The sequence below is a fragment of the Bos mutus genome, chromosome X, assembly GCF_027580195.1.
Source record: "Bos mutus isolate GX-2022 chromosome X, NWIPB_WYAK_1.1, whole genome shotgun sequence".
Taxonomy (NCBI): Eukaryota; Metazoa; Chordata; class Mammalia; order Artiodactyla; family Bovidae; genus Bos; species Bos mutus.
Window position 1 is genome coordinate 123,385,586 of NC_091646.1, and position 23,517 is coordinate 123,409,102.

The following is a 23,517-nucleotide window of genomic DNA, read 5'->3' on the forward strand; positions in this document are numbered from 1 at the left end:
GGAACGCAAAGGACGTGCTCAGAGCTGGAATTTGGCGAAGCAACTTGCTCCAACACGTCAAAGCTGCTGCATCCCCAATACCCCACCCTCCTTCCGCCCTTACACCCCCAACCCCAACTTGAGGACTCCCCGCCCCCACCACGCTGACAGTCTCAATCCTAACCCCACCGAGGCGAAGAAGTATCTTTGCATCAGAACAAGCCTGGAGAGGTGAGGCCACCAGTGACTCCCAGCGGCCGCACAGGGCGCTGCGCCCCTCGCCCCGGCCTCTCCCCCTTCCCCTCCCCTGCCCTGCGTCCGCCCCGCCGCCCCCGCGCCGCCTCCTGCGCCTGGGCTGGAGGCAGATTCCTCTCTCCGGGTTTTCAAAGCGCCTTTCCGAAACCACCTCCCCGCCCAGAGAGGGCGAGAGATCCCGGGCGCAATTGCTCCCCGGAGCGGCGACGGGCGCGCGGGGAGAGGCCTGAGCCGGGGTACTTTCAAACTGAGGCGCGCGCACACACTCACACCCACCCACCCACCCAGACACACGCGCGTGCGCGTGCTCGCGCGCGCATACACATACACACACACACACACACACACACATACACACACGCCCATTTATATAGGCGGTGGCGGCGGTAGCGGCCGGGGCGGCGGCGGCGGCGGCGGCGAGCGCAGGAATGATGGAGCTGAGCCAGCCGACCCGGGTTGGAAGCAAGTGAGGAGAGCCTAGGCGCGCCCCGGGATTTCTGCGCCCCGTGCTTGTCATCCTACTCAGGGAACGGTGCACGGGCCGGCTGGACTGATTTGCTAGGGGGAGGGCGGGGAAGAGGAGGAAGCCAGGTGAGCAAGGAGCCCCCTGCGTATCTGGACTGCCCGAACGCACCTTCGCCGGACTCCAGCCGCCTCTCCACCCAGGTGGGCGCGTCCGCTTCCCCGCTCGCCAGGGGCGCTTTGAGGAGACCGGAAAGTCGCGGCCCGGCTGCGCGGGATGCCTTTCGCCAAGCGGATCGTGGAGCCGCAGTGGCTGTGCCGGCAGCGACGCCCGGCGCCTGACCTGGCGGAGGACGCGATCGGAGGCAGCGCAGAACCGCCGCCGCCGCCGCCCCTGCAGCTGCCCGGCCGACGGGACGAGGCCGTGGCGCCGGGGCCAGAGGATCCTCCCCGCGCACCCCCCGCGCCTCCCGGGCCGCCACCTCCCGCGCCAACCGACCAGGCGCCGCCACCGCACGGAGAGGCGCCTGCGGCGGGTGAGGAGAGCGTGGCAGGGGTCCTGGAGGCGGCGTCCGTGGCTGGCGAGGCGTCCTCAGCGGCAGCCACCGCGGTGTTGCTCATGCTCGACCTGTGCGCGGTCAGCAACGCGGCGCTGGCCCGCGTCCTCCGGCAGCTCTCGGACGTGGCCCGGCACGCGTGCAGTCTCTTCCAGGAGCTCGAGAGCGACATCCAGCTCACCCACCGTCGCGTCTGGGCGCTGCAGGGCAAGCTCGGCGGCGTGCAGCGCGTGCTTGGCACGCTGGACCCCAAGCAGGAGGCAGTGCGTGAGTACCCGCGCGGTCCGCCCGCCTAGCGCTCGCTCCGGCGCCGCGCCCTCGCGCCCTCCGCGGTCTCCGCAATCCCAGCCCCGCGGCGCCGCGCCTGCTGCGGTTTACACCTTACTCTTGCTTCCCCATCCCTCCCCTCCCCTGGAACTCACCCCAGTCCTCCCAGAGTTCGGGTGAGGGATGCAGACGCCAGGGGAGAAAGTTAAAGGGGGCGGTCTCTGACCTCAAAGGCAGCGGTGGACTGAGAGGGAGCATTTATGGGGACAGAGAAGGCAGAGGGGTCTGTCATTGACTTCTGGGGCTCGATTTCTCTGTCCCTCCTCTGGAGGCAGAGGGTTGGTGCTACTTCTGTGGTTTCCAGCAGCCCGTCCTGAGCCCTGTGTAGTCCTCCCACCCCCATCCCAGTGCGTGCTTGGCGGGGGTGGGGTGGGGGGGCTCGAGAAGTGGCCTTTTAGGGCTTCTGCTACGCTGTGGCAGTTTGGGCCCTCTTGTGACCTCAGGGGCTGCACCGAGCTCCGGACTTGTGCCCTGTGCTTGTGTGTGCCATAGCGTGGCGCCGCACGCCTCCCAGAGTGAACTCCGAAGCGCTCTGCTCCAGCCTTGTGGCCTGGGAGGGGCGTGGAGGGAGAAGTGTCCTGGACCCTGGGGAGGTCGAGGAGACCCTTGGGCATCTCTCCTGGCCTGACCACAACAGGGTTCCTACTGAATGACTCTCTATGCCATCTTCCCTCCAAGAATCTTGGAGGTGTTCTGCGCCCCCCTCCCACCCCCCACCCCAACGTGTACTATCATCCAATTTCACTCGCGTGTGCAAGACCCCTGAGCACCTTTGCTGCCTGTTAACTTCACTCTTGCGACATCCCAGGGCTCCCAATAAATGTAATTCTGGCGCTCAGGAGGGTCCCCTGGCGCACTGTTGGCCAAATCAAGAGGTGTCGGAGTCATTTAGAACCGAGCGGACGGTGGGCGGGGGCCCTAGGCTAGCATGCCGGTCCTTTGGCGCCTAGTTCAGCGGCTGCGACGCTCAATGCGAAGGTGATGTCAGCGCCTCCGACTTACATAAGAAGCTTCCCCGGTTGCTGCAGCAGCTGCGCCGGTGCGCGGTGGCCGCTGAGCGCGCGGGGCGGGGGCGCTCTCGGCATTCTTCCCCGGGGACTTCCGGGCACCTCTGCCCTGCAACCTGGCCCAGCCTTCTAACCAACCCTTCCCGCTCGAGCACTGCCTTCCTTCCCAAAAATAAAATAAAGTAAAACCCCTTTGAACCCCGGCCCGGGAATTCGCTGCTTTCTGCAATAACAATAATAATAAGCGTAATGAATAAATGATGTGCGCGATCGGTTTTCGCAGCTATAAAAGACCCGGAGTTGGGTTAATGACTGGTTGTTTAAAGGGCAATTCCGGGGATGAGTTCTGGAAAGAATTAGGACTGCCGTGGGCCAAGTCGTATTTTACTTTTGGGACTTGAAATGAGCGCTTTAATCCTACCTCCTTTTTTACCCCAAACCACACAGCAGGGACAGGCCCTTCACTTTCAACAGCGCTGATATCTAGGGAGTGCGGTCGGGGGAGTGGTGATTTCACTTCAAAAGGAGTGGAGGGAAGTTTTGCAGACTGTTGAGTGGTGCATACATTTCCCGTGTGTGTGTGTGTGTGTGTGTGTGTGTGTGTGTGTGTGTGTGTGACACACACTGCCCCTTAAATGAGATTTCTCATAAGTGAAACTCAACACTGGAGAGAATGAGTTTTCTCCCTTTTTTCTTTAGAGGCAGAGGTGGGTAGTTATGTACCCTGAATTTAATACAATCCTTTACACTGTTTGGAGTACAGACTAATGGTTAATGAAGAAAAGGGGATTTTTGGTGTGTGCTTATAAGTGATGAACGTATGATGAACATATACTCTGTTTAGGCGGTTCCCTGATGGCCTAGCTGGTAAAGAATTTGCCCACAATGCGGGAGACCCGGGTTCAGTCCCTGGGTTGGGAAGATCCCCTGGAGAAGGGGATGGCAACCCACTCCAGTATTCTTGCTTGTAGAATTCCATGGACAGAGGAGCCAGGTGGGCTACAGTCCATAGGGTCACAAAGAGTCAGACACGACTGACTACTTTCACTTTTCACTTTCTTTCATACTCTGTTTATGTGTATTTATACATGAATAAAGATGGGGCTCATATAATAAAAGGGACAGGCTTAAAATCTCCTATTATTTTTACGTTTTTCTAAAACGTGATCTCCATGCTTTGTACCCATACCTCTCTCTTCTCTTGTCCACATAAATTTAGGATGACATTGTTCCTGTTTGATGTCATAAAGGCATTACCTTTGGGAGGAAAAGCACAGTATTGTGTCTTAATTTGGGTTTCTCAGTGTGCAGAGGTGGAGACAAGGATTTCTGTGCAAGGAGTTTCTTTGAGAGGGGATCCCATGAAGCACGGGGAGGGAGTGGGGGAGTGGGCAACTGGGGTTCAATCCAGCACACACCTGAAAGTGTTCCGCTGAGAAATGAGGAGGCTGGAGTATTTATCCATCAACTTTCAGCACTCACTGATGGAGAACACTTGGAGCCTGAACTCCCTGGCTTCTGAGACCCACCCCAGGTGTGGGCTCAGCAGGCTCCTGGGCCATGCAGAGAGGTGTCAAAAGTCTGTGGTGTGGCATGCGGGACCTTTTAGATGTGAAGATCCTGCATGCCGCAACTTAGACTTCGTGTAGCCAAGTAAATAAATATTTAAAATACAATGTCTGTGTCGTGTTTGGGAATGTCTGCAGGGGTCGCCTGGGAAGGGGAAAGGGGCTGTTTGTGGGTGGAGAACCAATGGCATTTGCTATGTTATGCATCTCCCTTCAGCATTGCTCAAAGCCTAAGGGAGTTTCAAAGGAAGAGGAAGCCTAAAAGTGATCGGACTTCCCTTTTCTCCCCCCTTGAATGTGTCTGGGTGCCTCCATACCCCTGTGTAGCCTTTCCACCCATATCACCATTCTCCATGCTGCTTCATCCTTGGATAGCTTCTTCCTGTTGCCCTGAGACAAGCTGGGGTGGTTTTTGCAGGGGTGACATCATCTGACACACACTTCAGCAAAGTCACTCTGGAGGCAAGTCTGGAGGCTGGTAAACCAGTTAGACGGTGCAAGTGGTGACCATGGCTGGGACTCAGTAGACAATGAGAAAGGCTCAGATTGTAAATTCATTTTGCAAATAGAATTGACAGGACTTACCAACTGGATTGGTTACAGGGCATAAGAGCAGAAAATAATAATAATTATTATGGATGACTCCTAGTGGGTTTTTTTTTCCTTAAATAGCTTATAGAAGGTCCATTTCCAAAAATGGGTAAGGTCTGTGGAAGAGTAGATCTTTTATAGTTGGGGTAGGAGGGAATGGAACTGATACTTTTCTGTTTGTGTTATGTTAACATGAGATGCTTGTGTCTAAGACAATTAGGTGTGTGAATTCAGAACTCAAGAGAGAGGTCCAGGCTGGAGATGCAGATGCAAGATGTAAGGGCAGAGATGATATGTGAAACCCTGGAGCTCAGGACCAGGTAGAGAGTAAAGAAAAGGGGGCCAAGACTTATCCTAGGGCAGTCCAACTTCAAAAGTTTAGTAGAGAAGAAAGAGCAGTGAGCAAGCTAGAAGGAAAATCAGGAGAGTGGTGTGATGGAAGCCACGAGGAGGTGTCTCAGGAATGGAAGGGGAATCATTTTGGTCAAATGCTTCTGAGAGGAAGACGAGTGCTGATGTAAGACCATTGAGTCTGGTACCTTGTTAGCAATGAGTGGCCTTGCTAAGTGCCATTTCAATGGAGGGGTACAGAGGAAGGCCACATAAGAGGGGTGAAGAGAACAGGAGAAGTGGAAGAGGAGAGAGCAAGCACAGACAGCTCTTGTAAGGAGTGTTGCTCTGAAGGTAGGGGAGGAATGGAGCCGTGGCTGGAGGGGAATGCAGGGCCCAGGGAGATTTTCATAAAAGGTGTTGATATTGAGGCATGTTTAGATTCCATGTAGAGGGAAGAATTGATGATGCTGGAGAAAGAACTGGACAATTATGGAAGTCCTTGAGAGGCTGAGAGGGAAAGGGATCAGAGCACCGTCACCCATAGGAACTGGAGAGAAGATGACAGATATGGGCAAAGGGACAGGTGGACTGGTGAACTGGTAGCAGTGGGATGGGGTGTTCTTACCCAATTCCGTCTCTTTTCTCTGACTTTCTTGGAGAGATCATCAGTTGAGAGGGTGTTGGTAATGTGAGGAGAGAAGACAAGGCATTAGTGCTGTCTCAGGAAGGGAATGTGGATGCAGGAAAGAAGTATGGAGGGGTTCCCTGGCTGTATGGAGAGCCTTCTGAGACTTACGGTCATAAACATGGACTCAGTCCAGTTTTTTGGTCACTAAAACTGGAGATTTTGGAATTATTTCATGGGGCTCAACCCCAAACTGTTCATCCTGAGACATTTGAATGACATTGGCTTTTGGGTTGCTGTTGATTGTATTTTGGAGAAGGCAACGGCACCCCACTCCAGTACTCTTGCCTGGAAAATCCCATGGATGGAGGAGCCTGGAAGGCTGCAGTCCATGGGGTCGCTGAGGGTCGGACACGACTGAGCGACTTCACTTTCACTTTTCACTTTCCTGCATTGGAGAAGAAAATGGCAACCCACTCCAGTGTTCTTGCCTGGAGAATCCCAGGGACGGGGGAGCCTGTTGGGCTGCCGTCTATGGGGTCGCACAGAGTTGGACACGACTGAAGTGACTTAGCAGTAGCAGTGATTGTATTTAGTTTCTGAGTCTTAAAGTACTTTTTATATTGAAGCTGAAAATTCATGCTAAGTCACTCAGTTGTGTCCAACTCTTTGTGACCCTGTGGACTGTAGCCCACCAGGCTTCTCTATCCATGGGATTCTCCAGGGAAGAATACTGGAATGTGTTGCCATGCCCTCCCCCAGAGGATCCTCCCGACCCAGGGATCAAACCCACATCTCCTGTGGCTCCTGCTTTGCAAGCAAATTCTTTACCGCTGAGCCATCGGGAAAATCAACAGAAAAGGGCACAGACCATAAATGTATAGCTTGGTTAACTTTCACAAAGTGAGCATCTCACATAACCATCACCAAGATCAAGGAAGAAAACATTGCTGTATCTTGAACCACCCTCCCAAGGCCCATTTTATCCGTCACTACCCTCTTCCTCAAGGGCAGACCTCTTCCGTCAATTAGGTTTTCCTGTTTTTGAACTTCGTGTAAGTGGAATCACATAGTATATATACCTTTAAGTGTCTAGTGTTCCTCACCCAATATTATATTTGTAAGAGTCTTCCATGTTGTTGTATATACAGTAGATTGTTCCTTCTCGTTGCTGAATAAAATTCCATCGTGTGCATATACCACCATTTGTTGGTCTGTTCTAATGATGAATATTTGGGTTATTTCCAGGGTAGGGCTATCACCACAGATGTTTTTCTATGTGCTTTCTGGTGGGCTTATGTTTGGAATATTGTGTGTATATATATATATATATATATATATACATATACATACACACACACATATATGTACACAATTGTTTGGAGTATGTCTAAAAGTGGAATTGCTAGATCAAAGGGGATATATATGTTTGGCTTTAGTAGCTACTGCCTAACAGTTTTCTAAACTGGTGGTACCAATTTATACTCCCAGAAGTATATGGAAGTTCTAGTTGCTCCATGTCCTTACCAACACTGGTATGGTCTTTTTAATTGTAGCTACTCTGTGGGTAGCTAATAAAAGTCTCATTTTGGTTTTAATTTGCACTTCACTGACAGCTTATGAGATTGAGAACATTTTCATATATTTTTTGACCACTTGAATGTTCTCCTTTCCTCATTTGTTCTTCATTTTGCAATAAGGTTCTTTGTGTGTTTTTCCTTCTCTTGTAGGAGTTGTTGTGCGTTGTGGGTGTAAGTTCTTTGTGAGCTGTAGATGTTGCAGTTGCCCTCCCTCTGTCATGTACCTTCTCACTCTCTCAGTGTTGCCTCTTGGTGAGCAGAAGTTCTTGTTTTTATGTAATCCACTTTATGGATCCTTTTCTTTATGGTGAGTGTTCTTTGTGCTCGGTTTTATTTGTTTTTAAATTCTTCACTAAGCCCAGGGTCATGAAGATATTCTTCTATGTTCTAGAAGTTTTTTTGTTTGGACTTTGTCATTTAGATCCATGATTCACATGGAATTGATATTTACACATGGTGGGAAGAAGGGGCAAGATGCCTTTTTCCCTGTGGATTAATCTGTTGCCACATACTGAAAAGACCATCATTTCCCCATTTTACTGCAGTGACATGTTTGTTATCTAACGAGTGGATTGATTTTATTTTTCTGGTTAACATTCATTGAGTTCTGCTCTATGTCAAGCCCTGTGCTAAGATCATTGTATGAATCATCGTATTGAGTCTTCACAATGACTCTATGAGAGTTATTGTCCTGTTATTTTCCTACCTTACTGAGAGTTAACAACTTACTCTGGGTAGTAACAGCTGGAAAGTGCTGGAGCCTAGAATTAGGGTCCAGGTCTGAGTGCACAAACTATATTTGCAAACATTAGACTTTTCTCCTATGAGTGGCTGCACAAATCTAGAGCAGTTCCAATGTTTCAATCAATATGCTTCTGTCCACTTGTCACGTCTCTCCCTGCCTTCCTCACCTTCCACCCCAGTCCAGTCACACTGAGCTCTACTGGCTGTTCCCTAAGTCGCCAGGCTTTCTTGTTCTTCAGGCCAATGTGTATATTGCTTCTCTCTTTGTAACATTTCACTGGCTCATTTCTGTGCTTTCTTTGCTAATCTGTGGAGTTGTCATCTTCTCGGTACAGTGGAACCTGATCCCTTGCTTGCTGCCTTCCACCTGCGAATTTTCTAGAACTGTGTGCTAACCTTTATCTTAGCTTTTCTCCTTCTGGACAGCAGACTGTGTGGGTGCTCTGCTAGATTCCTTCAGCTCTCACCTCTCATTCTGAAGGCTGCTGCTGCTGCTAAGTCACTTCAGTCGTGTTCGACTCTGTGCGACCCCATAGACGGCAGCCCACTAGGCTCCTCTGTCCCTGGGATTCTCCAGGCAAGAACACTGGAGTGGGTTGCCATTTCCTTCTCCAATGCATGAAAGTGAAAAGTGAAAGTGAAGTCGCTCAGTCGTGTCCGACTCTCAGCGACCCCATGGACTGCAGCCCACCAGGCTCCTCCGTTTGTGGGATTTCCCAGACAAGAGTACTGGAGTGGGGTGCCATTGCCTTCTCCGAGTCTGAAGGCTGCTTACTGCTAACTCCTGTGACTGTGCCTGGGGCTTCTTTTTTTTTTTTCCTGCCTGATGGACCATGCTAGGCCCTATGCAGAGGGCAATCCAGAAGTGCCAGTGAGTTAATGCCCCTGAAGCAGTACTCAACCAGTTATGGATAGGACATTGGGGGACCATGGCCCTGCTTCCTTGCCCCTTGGATGAGAGAGCTCCAAGGCATGTTCTGTACCATCTCTCAGAGTTCACCAGAGGACTGAGCTGTAGTTGCTCACCGTGGTGACGTGTCTTCAGACACACTGTGTATTCTCTGCCTTCTTTTCCCCATCTCTTACCTATGGGTGCTCCCTGGGGTCAACTCCCATAAAACCTTCTTGCCTTTGAGCTTGCACTTGTGCTCATAAGGTCTGGGAGAGCCCATGCCAGAGCTGTCTGTGTAATCTTTGAACTATGAAGGTGAAGACCTGGGACCGAGAGTGTGGTAGAGGTCACGCTTCTCTTTCTTTTTCCCTAAACTTCTTTCCTGAGGATTATTACATTTGCCACATGGGCACACCCTTCCAGACGCTCAGTGGTGGGTCTGGATATAACTTACCACCCTTAAGTGGGCTCACAGTTTGAACCTCTTATTGGGGTGGGAGGAGGTCTTCAGTGCTTCGAAGGTGAGAAGGGGCACAAAGCAAACTCAGGCCTACAATGATGAAGACATACTCCATCATTTCCTCAGTGTTCTGTCAGCCAGCCTTTGAGAGTACCATTTGTCTTCCTGTGGAATTTGGCCAGTGATGGCCCCAAGAGATCCATGCTACCTATTTGGAATACATAATCTCAGCCACAGCTGAGCCCCAAACTGCTAAAGCCAGAAGTAGTCTAAGAAGTAACACTTGGGGTGAATCGTTCATTTGGGTTTGGTATGGCAACGCTCATCATGGGTTCAGCCTGCTTTTGGAAGGATGATCCCTTTCCTTCCCATTCTGTTCATTCTACCACTCACAAAACCCCTTTACAGTCTGGTTAATGTGTTTTTTTTGTTTGTTTTTTTTTTTTTGTTTGTTTGGTGGGGGGTGGGGAGGGATGTTTTCCGCACTGTGGTTAGGTGTCTTTTCCTCCTGGCTCTACTCAGCAAGTTTTTCTGAGACATTATGGAATCCGAACAGCTCTACTGAAAGCTGCTTTAAAACCTCTCATGGAGCAACCAAGAAGAAAGCAATCTTTCAAAGGTTAATAATCCATGGGTATAACTTTCTCATAACCAGTAACAGCAACACATTTCTTTTTAGACTTTTCTTGTACTGAATTGGGCTTTTAAATCAAAACTACCTAACTATTTTACCTAGGAAATAATTGTGATTCTGTTGGGCTGATATTTCTAAGAGGGTAACAGTAAAGATTTCTCTCTTTGTGTTTGTGGAAGTGTTTTCTACACAATGCCGTCAGGAAAGTGTAAATTCCACAGAAGCACTCAGACACATCTTCAGTCTCAGGGCTTCTTGTCTATAATGGTCATCACCTTTAAGTTCCAATTATACATGACATCTTTCCTTTTGTCCCATGTTAGCCCAAACATCTTAAAGATCCACTGATTTTGAATTTTTTGTGTGTGTGTGCCACTCTTGTGGGTTTCAGGATCTTAGTTTTCTGACCAGGGATTGAACCGAGGCCCATGGCAGTGGAAGTGCTGAGTCGTAACCACTAGACCACCGGGGAATTCCCAATATTTTGAAATTTTAGAACAAAGACAATTTTAAACGTAGTTGGAATTTTGTTCCGATAGTTCAGTTGAATTTATTTTTACTCTAATAAAAACCGTGAACCACAAGATTTTGTGAGACACTTAAAAACAATCATGGGAAGAGTATCCCCAGAACAAACCCTCAGTCACAAAACTTCCTGAAAGTTCTTTTCGCTTCAAGAATTCCTCATGAATCACATCTTGATAACAAGTTAAAACAGAAGATAATGAGGTAAGAATTGTTTCTAAATGTAAAGCTCCCATTCTAAGGTCTAAATTTGTTGAAATAAGGTTTTGGCGAACCCTCCTAAGCAGACTGTAAGCCCACAGAGGGCAGAGACCCTGTCTAGCTCATCTTTGTAAATGACTAAGACAGGCGTGAGAACATGAGAAGGTTTGAGTGTACTGAAATAGAGCTTCTGAGGACCTGATCATCCATATGATGAAAAATCACTTAATTATGAAACATCTAAGTCCTTCAAAACTGTTGTCATTCGGTTGCTCAGTTGTGTCTGACTTTTTGTGACCCCATGGACTGCAGCATGCCAGCCTTCCCTGTCCATCACCAACTCCTGGAGCTTGCTCAAACTCATGTTCATCAAGTCAGTGATGCAATCCAACCATCTCATCCTGTGTTGTCCCCTTCTCCTCCTGCCCTCAATCTTTCCAAGCATCAGGGACTTTTCCGATGAGTCGGCTCTTTGTATCAGGTGGCCAAAGTACTGGAGCATCAGCTTCAGCATCATTCCTTCCAATGAATATTCAGGGTTGATTTCCTTTAGGATGGACTGGGTTGATCTCCTTGCAGTCCAAGGGACTCTCAAAGTTAACCAAGAATAAAATGAAGTTAACAAGAGTTGGAGAGTCTTGGGATCTTAGAGTTGGGAAAGACCTTAGCATTCATCACATCCAACTGCCCACCCAAGGTGGGACTCTTTTTAAAGATGTCCCAAGTGGAAGCCCATTGACTTTCTGTGCCCTCCAAGATTCCTAGGAAAGGCCATCCACATCCCAACTTTGTTACTGGAGAGTTACCACTCTAAAGCAGTCATTACCTACACTGAGACTAAATCTGTCTTTTGGCAGTGCCTGCCTTTTAGTCCTGATCTGTTGTCTGGAGCCATATGGAATCTGCTTATCATCTCTTTTCTAGGACATCATTAAGTGTCTAGAGGTGACTATTATTGTCACTTCTAAGTTTTCTTCATCCCAGGTGAAACAACTTTAGTTCCTTCAACCAGGACTCTTGATGCCAAGTTTCCTGTCCCCTCTACTCTGGTTGCCCCCTGCCACAGGTGGAGAGCAGGAGTGTACCTGTTCCTTTCTCTGTCTGATATACCCCTAGGACTAAGGTGGCCCTTGTTGCTTGAACCATTTGCAGGACACTGCTGGTGCATGATCGCTCTTACGCCCAACAAACCCCTATCCTTTATGGCGGCGGTTCTTTTACCCGTGGCTTCCTCTGTTCCATTTGTGTGGTTGGTATTTTTGCACTTAAATTTCACAAGACTCCCCCATTGTCTCTGTTAAATTGAATCTTGCTTGCTTTGCTCTTTCATTTCCAATCAGTGCTGATGGTTTAAAATCTTGATTCAATGTGTCAGCTACTGCCCACAGCAGTCTGCTCTCTGCAGACATCATAAACATGATTCTAGCCCATCACCCACATCTTTGATAAAATTAATGTTCAGATGGACTCAAGGCCAGAGCCCACTGGCAGGCAGTACTAACAGCATCCCTCCAAGTTGACGTCTGTTAATCACTGTTTCTTGGGTACCATTGTTGCAGCAGCCCTGAATGCTCCCCCCACCTTCCCATTCAAACCACATTTCTCCACGTTGCCCACAAGATCTATCATCATGAGTGATTGTCAAATGGTTTGCTGAAATCAAGATACCATATGTCTGTAGCATTCCTTTGATCTCCCAGTCTAATAACCCTACTCAAAAGGGAAATGAGGTTAGTCTGGCTCAAACTGGACTCACTTACAGCCATCAGAGGGGCTATTTAAATGTTCTTGTGTATAATGCATAAAGAGTTTATTTGGGGGAATCTGCTTTGGTGTTGCAGCCATCGAATGACTATAAAGTTGGACAGCAAGAGGACTCTCTGGGTCCTAGAGTCCATCTCTCTGCCTCCAAAGTGCCTGGTTTGTCAAAAGCAGAGAATTCAAGTGCTCGTCCCTGCCTTTCTTGGAGGATACCTGGTGAGAACGTTATGTCCCTGTGCTCTGTACCTTCAAGAAAGGTTTGGAATTCATGACGTTCGGAGTGTACTTGGGCTTAGTTTGAGCAAGGTTGTCAGGTATCTGGTTTATCTCATTGTTGAGAGGAAGCGGACATGTGGTTAAGAAAACGGATGCTGAAGTCTGATCACGTGGTTCAAATCCTGGGTCCTCGCTCTTCATCTATTATGGGATGGAGATAAACCCAGTGCCTGCTGCATCCAGTTGTTGACAGGACCGGGGAGTCAGATGTTCAGGCACTTAGAGCTGTCCCTGTGAGCCCCTGGTAATTATCGGCTGTTATTTTATTGGAACTATAATTGGATCATGCAGAGTGGGAGGCCCGTGTTCATTGTTTTCAAGTAAGTATAAACGTGTGCCTGAATCTTTGAATTGCTGGCTCAGGGAGAAGGAGACAGCTGACCAAGCAATGCTCTGTCCCTCTTCGCGTTCAGATGGCTCTGAAGATTTCTGTGTCCTTTGTGGCTTCTTTTTGTCATGCAGAGAAGTATCGGAATAAAAAAAAATTGACCAGTGACCTTATCATCCAGATTCACTCATTTATTATATGCCAGACACCCTTTTAGGGGTTTCATCAGTGAACAAGAAGTTACAAGGTGTTTACAGAGGAGAGAGACAATCCATAAACAGCAAACCTGACACTTTTAAGGAGATTTCAAAGCATGTTAGTAGGTGATCAGTGGTACGGGCAGAAAAGCTACTAGCACAGCATGAGGGCCATCCGTAGGATTGGAATGAGGTTGCTGTTTTCGATGGGGTGGTCAGGTGAGCCTCATTGAGGAAACAGCATTTAAGTGAAGACTGGGGACATGTGAGGGAATTAATGAGTTCGCGAGTGGAGAGGAAGCGTTTCAGCAGAGGAAACCAGAGCTCCTGCCATGGCACTGAGGTGACGGCATGCCCTGTGTGATGGAGGGACAGCCCATGTGGTCGAGCGAGCAGGGAGGAGAGTGGCAGGAGAGGAGGCCAGGGAGGGGGCTGGAAGGCGGCTCGGCATTGTCAAGTAGGCCGTTGTGAGTGAGGACTTTGCCTTTTGCACTGAGTGAAATGGGGACTCGCTGGAGGGTTTCGAGCCTAGCGGTAACATAATTGACTTAGAGTTTAAAAGCATCACTTTGGCTACTGGGCCATGAAGAGACTGTTGAGAGAGGCAGAGGTAGAAATAGACAGTCCAACTTGGAGGCCATCCTGGTGAGAAGCAGTAGTGGTTTGGTGGAAGTAACCAGAAGCAGCTGGATCCAACTTAGAGCTGTTGGCATCTTTTGTTTCATGTTCAGGGCTAGGCAACTCAGCTTATACAGATGGGCCTAAAACTGAAAATGAGAGGAAAGCCCCCCTCGCCTCTTACTCTGCCAGACTTGCTCCAAAAGAAACCAGACTACAGTGTGCCTTGCTCCTTTTAGGAGGAGCAAAAGCAAAATCTCACGTGTCTAATGCGTTTTGTTTGCAAAGCCATTTCTGAATGTTGAGGAGGCAGGCACTTCTGGAGTCTTGGTGAATCTTATTTTGCTGTCTCGGAAAAATGGAAAAGGCATCCTAATGGATAGTCTTCTTTAAAAAGTCAGTGTACAATTTCCATCCAGAGAAATGTTCAGCCCTCAAATGTGTAGCTTGGTGAGTTTTTATAAATGGACCCACTGTGTAACCCACACTCTGGTTAAGATAGAAACTGCTCCCTCACTTCAGATAGAGTAAGTACTCCTTTAACGTAAGAAAGCAGCATGTTAACTCTGGTGCTCTTACCTCAGCCCCTGCCAGGGCTGTTGTGTGAATACGGCCATGGAAGATAATGATTCCACAGAAACTTGTGGAGTATCCAGTAGGATCCTACTAAGAACTGGGGATTCCATGTATAGGAGCAAAGGAGCAAACTTCCAGTTCTAAGCTAATTAAGTGCCAAGGATGCCATGCAGAGCATGATGAATATGATCAATAGCGATGTATATCTGAAAGTTGCTAAGACAGTAAATCTTAAAAGTTCTCATCACTAGGAAAAAAATTGTAATTATGTAAGGTGTGGTGGATGTTGGCTAGGTTTATCGGAGCAATCACTTCACAATATGTGCAAATATTGAACCATTATGTTGCATACCTGAAACTAATATAATGTGTGGCAGTTGTACCCCAATTAAGAAACAAGATTGAACGCCAAAAAAAGATTTCTAACACAGATTGAAAATAGTGGAGTTTCCTCACTTCATTCTGAGGGCGCTGGCTCTTTACGATGTCTTGGTGGCAGGCGTTAGGGAGAGTTCCATTTGACACAAGGCTAAGAATCTGGCCTCAGAGGCCCCAGGGGTAACTTAGAAGTAGGAATTTTCCAAGATAGAGCTAAAGTAGCATTTAAAAAGAGATGGGAAAAAAAGAACTTGTTACTTTTAGGCAAATTTTTAAGTAGCAGAGAATGCTGATTTGCAACTGTTTTCAGCTGATGCTTGAAGCCTGGCTGGAGGATGAAGAAAGTTGTTTAAAAGATGATTTATTATTATTACATTGAAGTGCATTTAGATGTGTGTGAAAAGGAGCTGTACTCTGGAGTTCAGCTACTCTTGATTTTTGCTACTAGACATCTGAGGGAGGAAAGAACTAGGAGCTAGGGGGAAGGATGACAGCCAGTGAGACATAATGCTCATTAGAATATAATATCAATATTTATGTTTCTCTCCAGTGTGCATCTGGACTCCATTCCTTTAGCCTGGATCTGTATTTTAATAATGCGAGTATAGCTGTGTTTTCCATTTGAATTTCACATCAGAGTTCAGCTGCCTCAGCCAGCCCCCTCCTCACCCCTGAAGTTCTTCCATTTGCAAGATGGCGCATGTTTCTCAAGACTTTGATTCTGGAGATGAACTTTGTGTGTGGTGTGGGGAGTGCAGCATGAATAAATACCACAGAAATCCTTCTCCATGTGACAGCCATAGGGCTTTTTGCCTTGTAAACAGGAAATAAGGATGCTTCAAAGTTTGGGGCAGTGTTGGGGGAGAGTGGGCAAACTGAGGAAAGACACTGGGAAGGATGTCATGAAAAGTTTGTGGAGAGTTTCACTTGGGTTAAATGCCTTCAGTGTGAGAGAAGAGATTTTGGAACCCTCCTCAGGTATCAGATGTCACTAGGGCTCAGCTGGCAAAGTTTGAGCCTTCACTAATTAAAACTAATCCAATTGCATGAAGGAACATATGTTGCATAAGGTTGCTGCTTGTGTGGCTTTATTTTAACCCTTTCCCCATAGCCTAAACCCAGCAAATCTCAGCCTCATGATAGGGTGAGAGTTGATAGTGAGAAATGAGATTCACTTCCAAACACATTTGAGTAAAGACAGTGAATGGTGTAGGCTATAAAAGAGTGTTGGCTGGTCAGGGTAAATTTTTGAAGTCCTTTTGGGTTTTCTTGATGGATTTGTCAGTTCTGAGTTTTTAAACAGCTATTGAGTGAGAAGGAGATGGCAGCCCACTCCAGTATTCATGCGTGGAGAACCAGGCATGCCTGGACAGGAGCCTGGGGGGCTACAGTTCACGGGGTCACAGAGTTGGACACTACTGAAGTAACTTAGCACATTGAATGAGAAGGAAAATTTAAAAAAAAAAAAACAAAAAAACACCAAAACCCTCCTTGACTTCTCAGGATGGACTTGGTTTTCTTTCTATATTGCTCTGTACTCCTTTCTGTGACCTGTTCACCTTGGTTGGGTCAATCCCTCTTGAGGAAGCTTGAGTTCAGGGTTTATACTCGGAAGGTTGGGATTTTTGTCCTGATCACAGGCTGCATTCCTGACCCCAGCTGCCTTTCTCATAAAAGGCCATGTTGGCCTCTGATTCTCTCAGTTCTGACACTTGCCAGCTGTGCGACTTTGGGCAAATTTGTAGTCTTTTTGGTCTTAGTTTCCTCATCTGTGAAATGGGAATACTTTTAGGACTAACCACAGAGAATCTTTACAACAATCTTGTTGGGTAAAGATTGAGTACATCCGTCCATGAACAGTTCCTGCAGCGTGTGCCGTATACACAGAATACATAGTAAGGCTAAGGAATACCTGGGTACCATCAGTGCTACTGTTTTTGTTGTTGTTTTATCATTATCAGGGGGCTTGGGTAAAGGAAATAGATGGAACAATGGGTAAAACTCAGCCTCTATGGCTCCTCAACCAGCATAAATATTCTGGCCAGCTGGATGCATAGTGAAAATGAGTGACCTTCCACTGATGGCCTGGCTGAGGACATGTGCCATTGTGGAAGTGGCGCTGAGTGTGGACACCCAAGCCCTCATTTTCTGGGCCGGTCTGTATCGTGTCCTGTAATGACTCGCCCAGGGCTTTGTGTTCTGCTCCCTGCAGTCAGACACTAGGCGTGGAACATCTAGCAGAAGAAAGAAGAGGACCGATCTGACCAGACTGTGACAGAGAATTCCTAGGGTGCTCACCAGCTCTTTCCCTTTCCCCCGGGCAACACAGCTCTACTGCATTTCCCAGCTCCCCTTGCAGTTAAGTGGGACCATGTGACTGAGTTCTGTCCAGTGGAAGGTGGAAGGGGTAATTACTCTACTCTGGGATGGGCTTATAAAAGCTCCTGCATAGCCCTCTGAAGTTTATTTCTTCCCCACTGTGCTGGCTGCATGCAGAGGATTTAGCAGAAGACTCCAAGGCCCTCAGGGGTGGTAGAGTCGTCAGACAGAAGGAGCCCTGGGTCCCAGAGTTACCGCATAGAAGGCTGTCTGCCACCACCTGATTGGCTTTCACATGAAGGGGAAGTGAACTCTTCTTGTGAGATTTAGGGGACATTTGTTACAGCAGTTAATTGACCCTGACTGACATAGAGGTACAGCACAGAGAGAAAAAAGGTCTGGTTTTCCTGAAAATGAACAGATGACAAAAGTACTCCAAAGTATTTGGCATCATTTCATGAAATAAAAGAGACTTTAAACTGTATAGTCTTTTTTTTTTTTTTCCTGAGAGACATAAAGAGCTTCTGTGTGGGACCAGAGCAGGGTAACAGCTTTCCTCCAATAAGCAAATGGAAATGAAAACTTGTTAAGAGAATTGTAGTTTCTAGAGAAATGTTGCTACCTGGAACGGAAAGAATGCATTCATATTCATTCATTCATTCTCTTTCTCTCCCCACATATAAAAATGATATACATATATTTGTAACACTTTTAAGAGCTACTTATAAAGCAACATGCCCAAGTTATAAGTTTGCAGCTCAGTGAATTTTTACACATTGGACACACCTCTTTAACTAGAACCTGGAATGAGAAACGGCATTCACAGCCCTCTGGAAATCCTGAAACTTCCTTTCCTGTCACACCTCCCCAGGTGGCCATTATCTTGACTTCTAATGTTGTGCAATCATCCCGTATGTGCTTTTTGATACATGGATTTTTTTTTTTTTTTTGGTCAAAATTTTATTTATGTTTCACGTAGGTGTAGTTCATTTATTTACATTGCTATATAGTATTCCTCTGTACCATAGTTTATTTGTTCATTCTATTATTGATGGGCATTTGGATAACTTCCTTTTTGAGCTATTCTGAATAATACTGCTATGAACATTCTGTTTCCTATCTTTTGGTGAATGTGCCTACACATTTCTTTTGGGTGAAAACTCCCTGCCTGGTAGTTGTACAAAACTCTTCCCTGGTAAGATATTTCAAGGCTGTGACAGTGACTGTGACAGAAGCTGTTTTTATTCCTTTCTGTATCTTGGCTTCTGGACTAAGCAAAAGTCTCGTTCTGTTTTTCTAGAGTGTCAAGATGATGACTGATCCTTAATGGCCAAGTTTGGTGTCTAAAATGAAGGAAATGTGATTTGCTTCAAAGGACCTGTTTTTCTGCCTCTCTTTCTATTAAAGCACAGCTATAGGGCATTTTGATTCTCAGATGAGGCCTCTTCACAAAGCTAGGTTTCAAGTTATTGGCAAAATCTGTGTCATCAGAGTTTGATGTTGGAATCTTTATTGGTGCTGCTTCAGCTCTTCGTTTGTGAGGAGGAGGATTCTTGTGGGTTTTCAGATTGCTTCCTTTCCTTGGGGAGGGACTGGAGGAAGAAGAGTCCTGAGTCCTCTAATCCCTTGAAGGGATTAGCTTTAGAGCTGGTGGGAGTTACCTGGACCATCAAGATTTTATGCAGAATTTAGGCAAAGCAGAACATTTTCTCAGAAGGGCAAGAGACAAAGAGGGGAAAGCCTGTCTGTCCCCCTAACAGGGTTTATTCTTATGGCTCTGCTTTCAGGATCTTGGATTTCTGACCTACAAGGTGGCAACCTGGACTAGATGGAACTTTGTGGCTTCTGGGGGTTGAAAAGCCTTCAAGCAAATGGGGGGATGGTGCTTCCTTTGTGGCTCAGCTGGTAAAGAATCTGCCTGCAATGCGGGGACCTGGGTTCAATCCCTGGGTTGGGAAGATCCTCTGGAGAAGGGAATGGCTACCCACTCCAGTATTCTGGCCTGGAGAATTCCATGAACTATACAGTCCGTGGGGTCACAAAGAGTTGGACACGACTGAGCAACTTTCACTTCACTTCACTTCAAGCAAACTCTTAAAAACTGCCCACCGGACTTTCTTTCAAACCCCTGGCACAAGCTAGCTTTCCAGACTCCACTGCCAAGGCTGGTGGTCCTGGATCCCATGAGTAGTATAATCCCCCTAATCCCACTAACCTCCCAGGTTTCCTCACTCTTTAGCTTGAAATGAGCCTGATGGGAGAATTCAGGCCTGACTGTTTGAGTCTGAGCTGTCTCCTTCAAGCCTCCTGAGAATATGTGCGACCTACTGGAGACCCAGGCAGCCCCCTGGGGTGCTGGGTGTTTTGATAGAGCCTTTGGTTCTTTTGGAGCTTCCCTGGTGGTTCAGATGGTAAAGCGTCTGCCTGCAATGCAGGAGATCCGGGTTCAATCCCTGGGTTGGGAAGATCTCCTGGAGAAGGAAATGGCAACCCACTCCAGAATTCTTGCCTGGAGAATCCCACGGAAGGAGGAGCACGGTAGGCTATAGTCCCTGGGGTCGCAAAGAGTCGGACACGACTAAGTGACTTCACTTTGGTTCCTTTGGCTGTGAAGGTGTGTGATGCCCCTAGGGGACCCTGATGCTGAGTGACACACAGCTGGGCCTTTGAAAGTGGGTTTTTATGATAAATTTGAACATGATTTTCAACTTGACTATACTTCGCTATATTCCTTTTCCCAGCTAGAGGATAAGTGAGCTGAGTTTTTTCATGAGGGAACTGCTTTGGAACATTAACCGAGATTTTCTTCAAATGTAGAGGAGACTGTAACTGGCTTTTTGGCTTTTAAGCCCTGGAGGCCTGGTGCAAGCACTCTGTAAGGTCAGAAGTGGCAGGTGGGGTTGTGGCAGGTGGGTGGGATGTACTTTTCTCTACTTATCAGATGGGAAGTGCAGAGAGCTTTATGCAGAATAAGAGGCCTTTAAGAATGCAGATTTACTCTTGAGGACCTGTGTACCTCCTGCTTAAACCCACCGCGGACATCAAGCAAATTCATGGGCGCACACACGTTCCCTTAACATCTGTTGTGTGACTGCTTTCTGCTGGTACGTTACTTCACAAGCCCCTCAAATGGCTGTGATGCAAATGTGGAATTTTTTTTGGTAGTTGTGGAATGGAGGATCGAGGCTCCAGGCTCCGCTGGTGGCTGGAAGGGCTGCTGCTGCTACTGCTAAGTCGCTTCAGTCGTGTCCGACTCTGTGCGACCCCATAGACGGCAGCCCACCAGGCTCCCCCGTCCCTGGGATTCTCCAGGCAAGAACACTGGAGTGGGCTGCCATTTCCTTCTCCAGTGCATGAAAGTGAAAAGTGAAAGTGAATTTTCTCAGTCGTGTCTGACTCCTAGCAACCCCATGGTCTGCAGCCCACCAGGCTCCTCCGTCCATGGGATTTTCCAGGCAAGAGTATTGGAGTGGGGTGCCATTGCCTGCTTAAAAGGGCTTCAGCCAGGATCCCCATGTGACGTTAGCTTTGGTCTTCCATTTACCCTGCCCAGCTCCTGTGTGTGTGGGCCTGATGTCTCCCTCCATCACCACCCGATCGCTACTGCCATAGCCTTCTGCCTCCAGGTTATGATGGGGAAGCAGAGGCAAAAAATAAAATAAAATAAGAAACAAACCAAAAACATACAGACAGTGTTCAGGTAGGACCTTGGATGCTCAGAAGGGCTGGGATTGTGCCTCTGGACAGAAGGGTTCCCGAGTCAAGGAGTCCCAGCTGTTTCCGATGTGTGATGAAAAGAGGCAGTGGCTGCACATCTGGCTATACCTAATTCATTGTTCTGTTGTAACTTAGTAGATTGGATAAGGTGAAAGCAGTGGCTGTAGCAGGAATCATTTCCGATACTAAGGCCTTTACTACCTAGACCCAAAAGATTCACCTCCTGGATGCACAGGATTCTCTTTTAGTTCAGTGGTTGCCTATTTTTATGCTGTAGTGTTGCTTGAAGGCAGGTGTAAATTAACTGTGAGTGACCTCAATTCAGATAACTAATCAACTCAGATTAAAATAAATTGCCATTTTTTAATTTATTCAAATCGGCCAAAATGAAACACTGATAATGACCAAGTTTGGGGTGGGAATGAAAATGGAGTGGATATAAGGGTACTTTCAGACATTGCTGATAGAAGTGTGGAACTGGTATAAATTTTCTGGTAGGCAGTTGGCTGTATGAAATTAATATATCAAAAAGCTGTGTGCCAGAGATGTTGTTTCAAAATTTAACCTGAGAAAATAAGTATATAAGTTGAACAAAAGAATGTATAGATGTTCGGTGTTGCTTAGAATTAAGAGTTACTGGGCATTAGTAATTAGTAATTAGTAATAAGTGATTAGCAATAGAAAATTGATCGAAGAAGCAGCATTACTATATATTGGCACAGCAAACAACATTACTACGTATTGTAACAGTGAAACAGACTATTTCCATTAAAATAATACAAATAGATATTTATTAACTCAAAATTATGTTTATGATATATTCCAAAGGTAAAAACACTTACCACTAAATAGTATGCAGATTATTGCATGTCTATTAAAAGGATGTAGGAATATTGGGGGAAAATGTCTGGAAGGATATATACCAAATCAGTACTTTGTACAAAATGTTTTATCATGATCCACAGTGAAAAACACATTTTACATTTGTGACCCAGTAGATGAATGTGGCTGGAACAATAGTTTTATCAACAATACTTACTTTTCTCTAATGCATTCTGATGTATTTTTTTTTCTTTTTTACTATCTTATTCTATCTTTCCCTCTTGTATTCTACTTTATTCAAATTCCATTTTCTTCTCTTCTTTTTTCTGTTTCCTTTTTTAAGATGCTGGTCATGACCTACTAAGATGATTTCATGATTTCCTAATGGACTACAAGCCATAGTTTGAAAAACATTGCTCTAGAATACATAGAAAAGTAAAGTGGTTATCTCTAGCAGGTGGGATTATACTAGATCATTTTTTTTTTTTTGAGAAAGGAGGTCCTTTTTGCTTTTCAATGTTACTAGTATGATATAAGGGCTAATGAAAGTTTTAAAAGGACATAATGATTCCATTGAAAAACAACTTTTAAGGAATATAAATATTGATTGCATAAAATATGTATGTATCAGGGATTCCCTGATAGCTCAGTTGGTAAAGAATCTGCCTGCAGTGTAGGAGACCCTAGTTTGATTCCTGGGTCGGAAAGATCCACTGGAGAAGGGACAGGCTACCCACTCCAGTATACTTGGGCTTCCCTTTTGGCTCAGATGGTAAAGAATCTGCCCTCAATGCAGGAGACCTGGGTTCGATCCCTGAGTTGGGAAGATGCCCTGGAGAAGGGAAAGGCTACCCACTCCAGTATTCTGGCCTGGAGAATTCCATGGACTGTACAGTCCATTGGGCCACCAAGAGTCAGACAGGACTGAGCGACTTTCACTTTACATCATAATTATTGGGCATGCACAGTGTTCTGGGGAGCTTAAAGAACTTTATGGAAGAACTGATATATCCATTGAGGCACACAGTTTAAATAGTAGAATAATAAGACAATTAAACATGACTGAATCTCTTTAAGGGCTTCCCTTGTGGCTCAGCTGGTAAAGAATCCACCTGCAATGCAGGAGACCTGAGTTTGATCCCTGGGTTGGGAAGACCCCCTGGAGAAGAGAAAGGCTACCCACTCCAGTATTCTGGCCTGGAGAATTCCGTGGACTGTCGCAAAGATCTCTTCAAACTCAAAAGGTCACCAGGCATCCATTTGTTGTTGTTCAGTTGCTAAGTCATGTCCAATGCTCTGCACCCCTATGGACTGCAGCACACCAGGCTTCCCTGTCCTCCCAGAGTTTGCTCAAATTCATGTCCATTGAGTGGGTGATACTATCTCACCACCTCTTCCTCTGCCATCCCCTTCTCCTCCTGCCCTCCATCTTTCCCACCATCAGAGTCTTTTCCAATGAGTCAGCTCTTCTCATCAGGTGGCCAAAGTTTTGGAGCTTCACCTTTCAATGAACCAACCCTGATTTCCTTTAGGGTTGACTGGTTTTTATCTCATTGCTGTCCAAGGGAATCTCAAGTCTTCTCCAGCACCACAATCCGAAAGTATCAATTCTTTGGTGCTCAGCCTTCTTTATGGTACAACTCTCACATCCATACATGACTACTGGAAAAACCACAGCTTTGACTGTATGGACCTTTGTCAGCAAAGTGATGTCTCTGCTGTTTAATATACTGTCTAGGTTTGTCATAGCTTTCTTTCCAAGGAGCCAGCGTCTTTTAATTTCAT

At 46.8% G+C, this 23,517-nt stretch overlaps 1 protein-coding gene across 2 annotated transcripts in view; it reads left to right on the forward strand.

The window, feature by feature from the left end:
* Positions 1–356: 356 nt before the first annotated feature.
* NHS (NHS actin remodeling regulator) overlaps positions 357–23,517 on the forward strand; it is a 345,114-nt gene continuing 321,953 nt past the window's right edge. The window contains exon 1 of one of the 2 annotated variants that reach the window (XM_070365605.1): positions 357–1,520. In XM_070365605.1, the coding sequence (XP_070221706.1) occupies positions 974–1,520 (547 nt within the window). In that variant the 5' untranslated portion in view covers positions 357–973. The remainder of the gene's footprint in view (positions 1,521–23,517) is intronic. The other variant, XM_070365604.1, reaches the window with a different exon arrangement.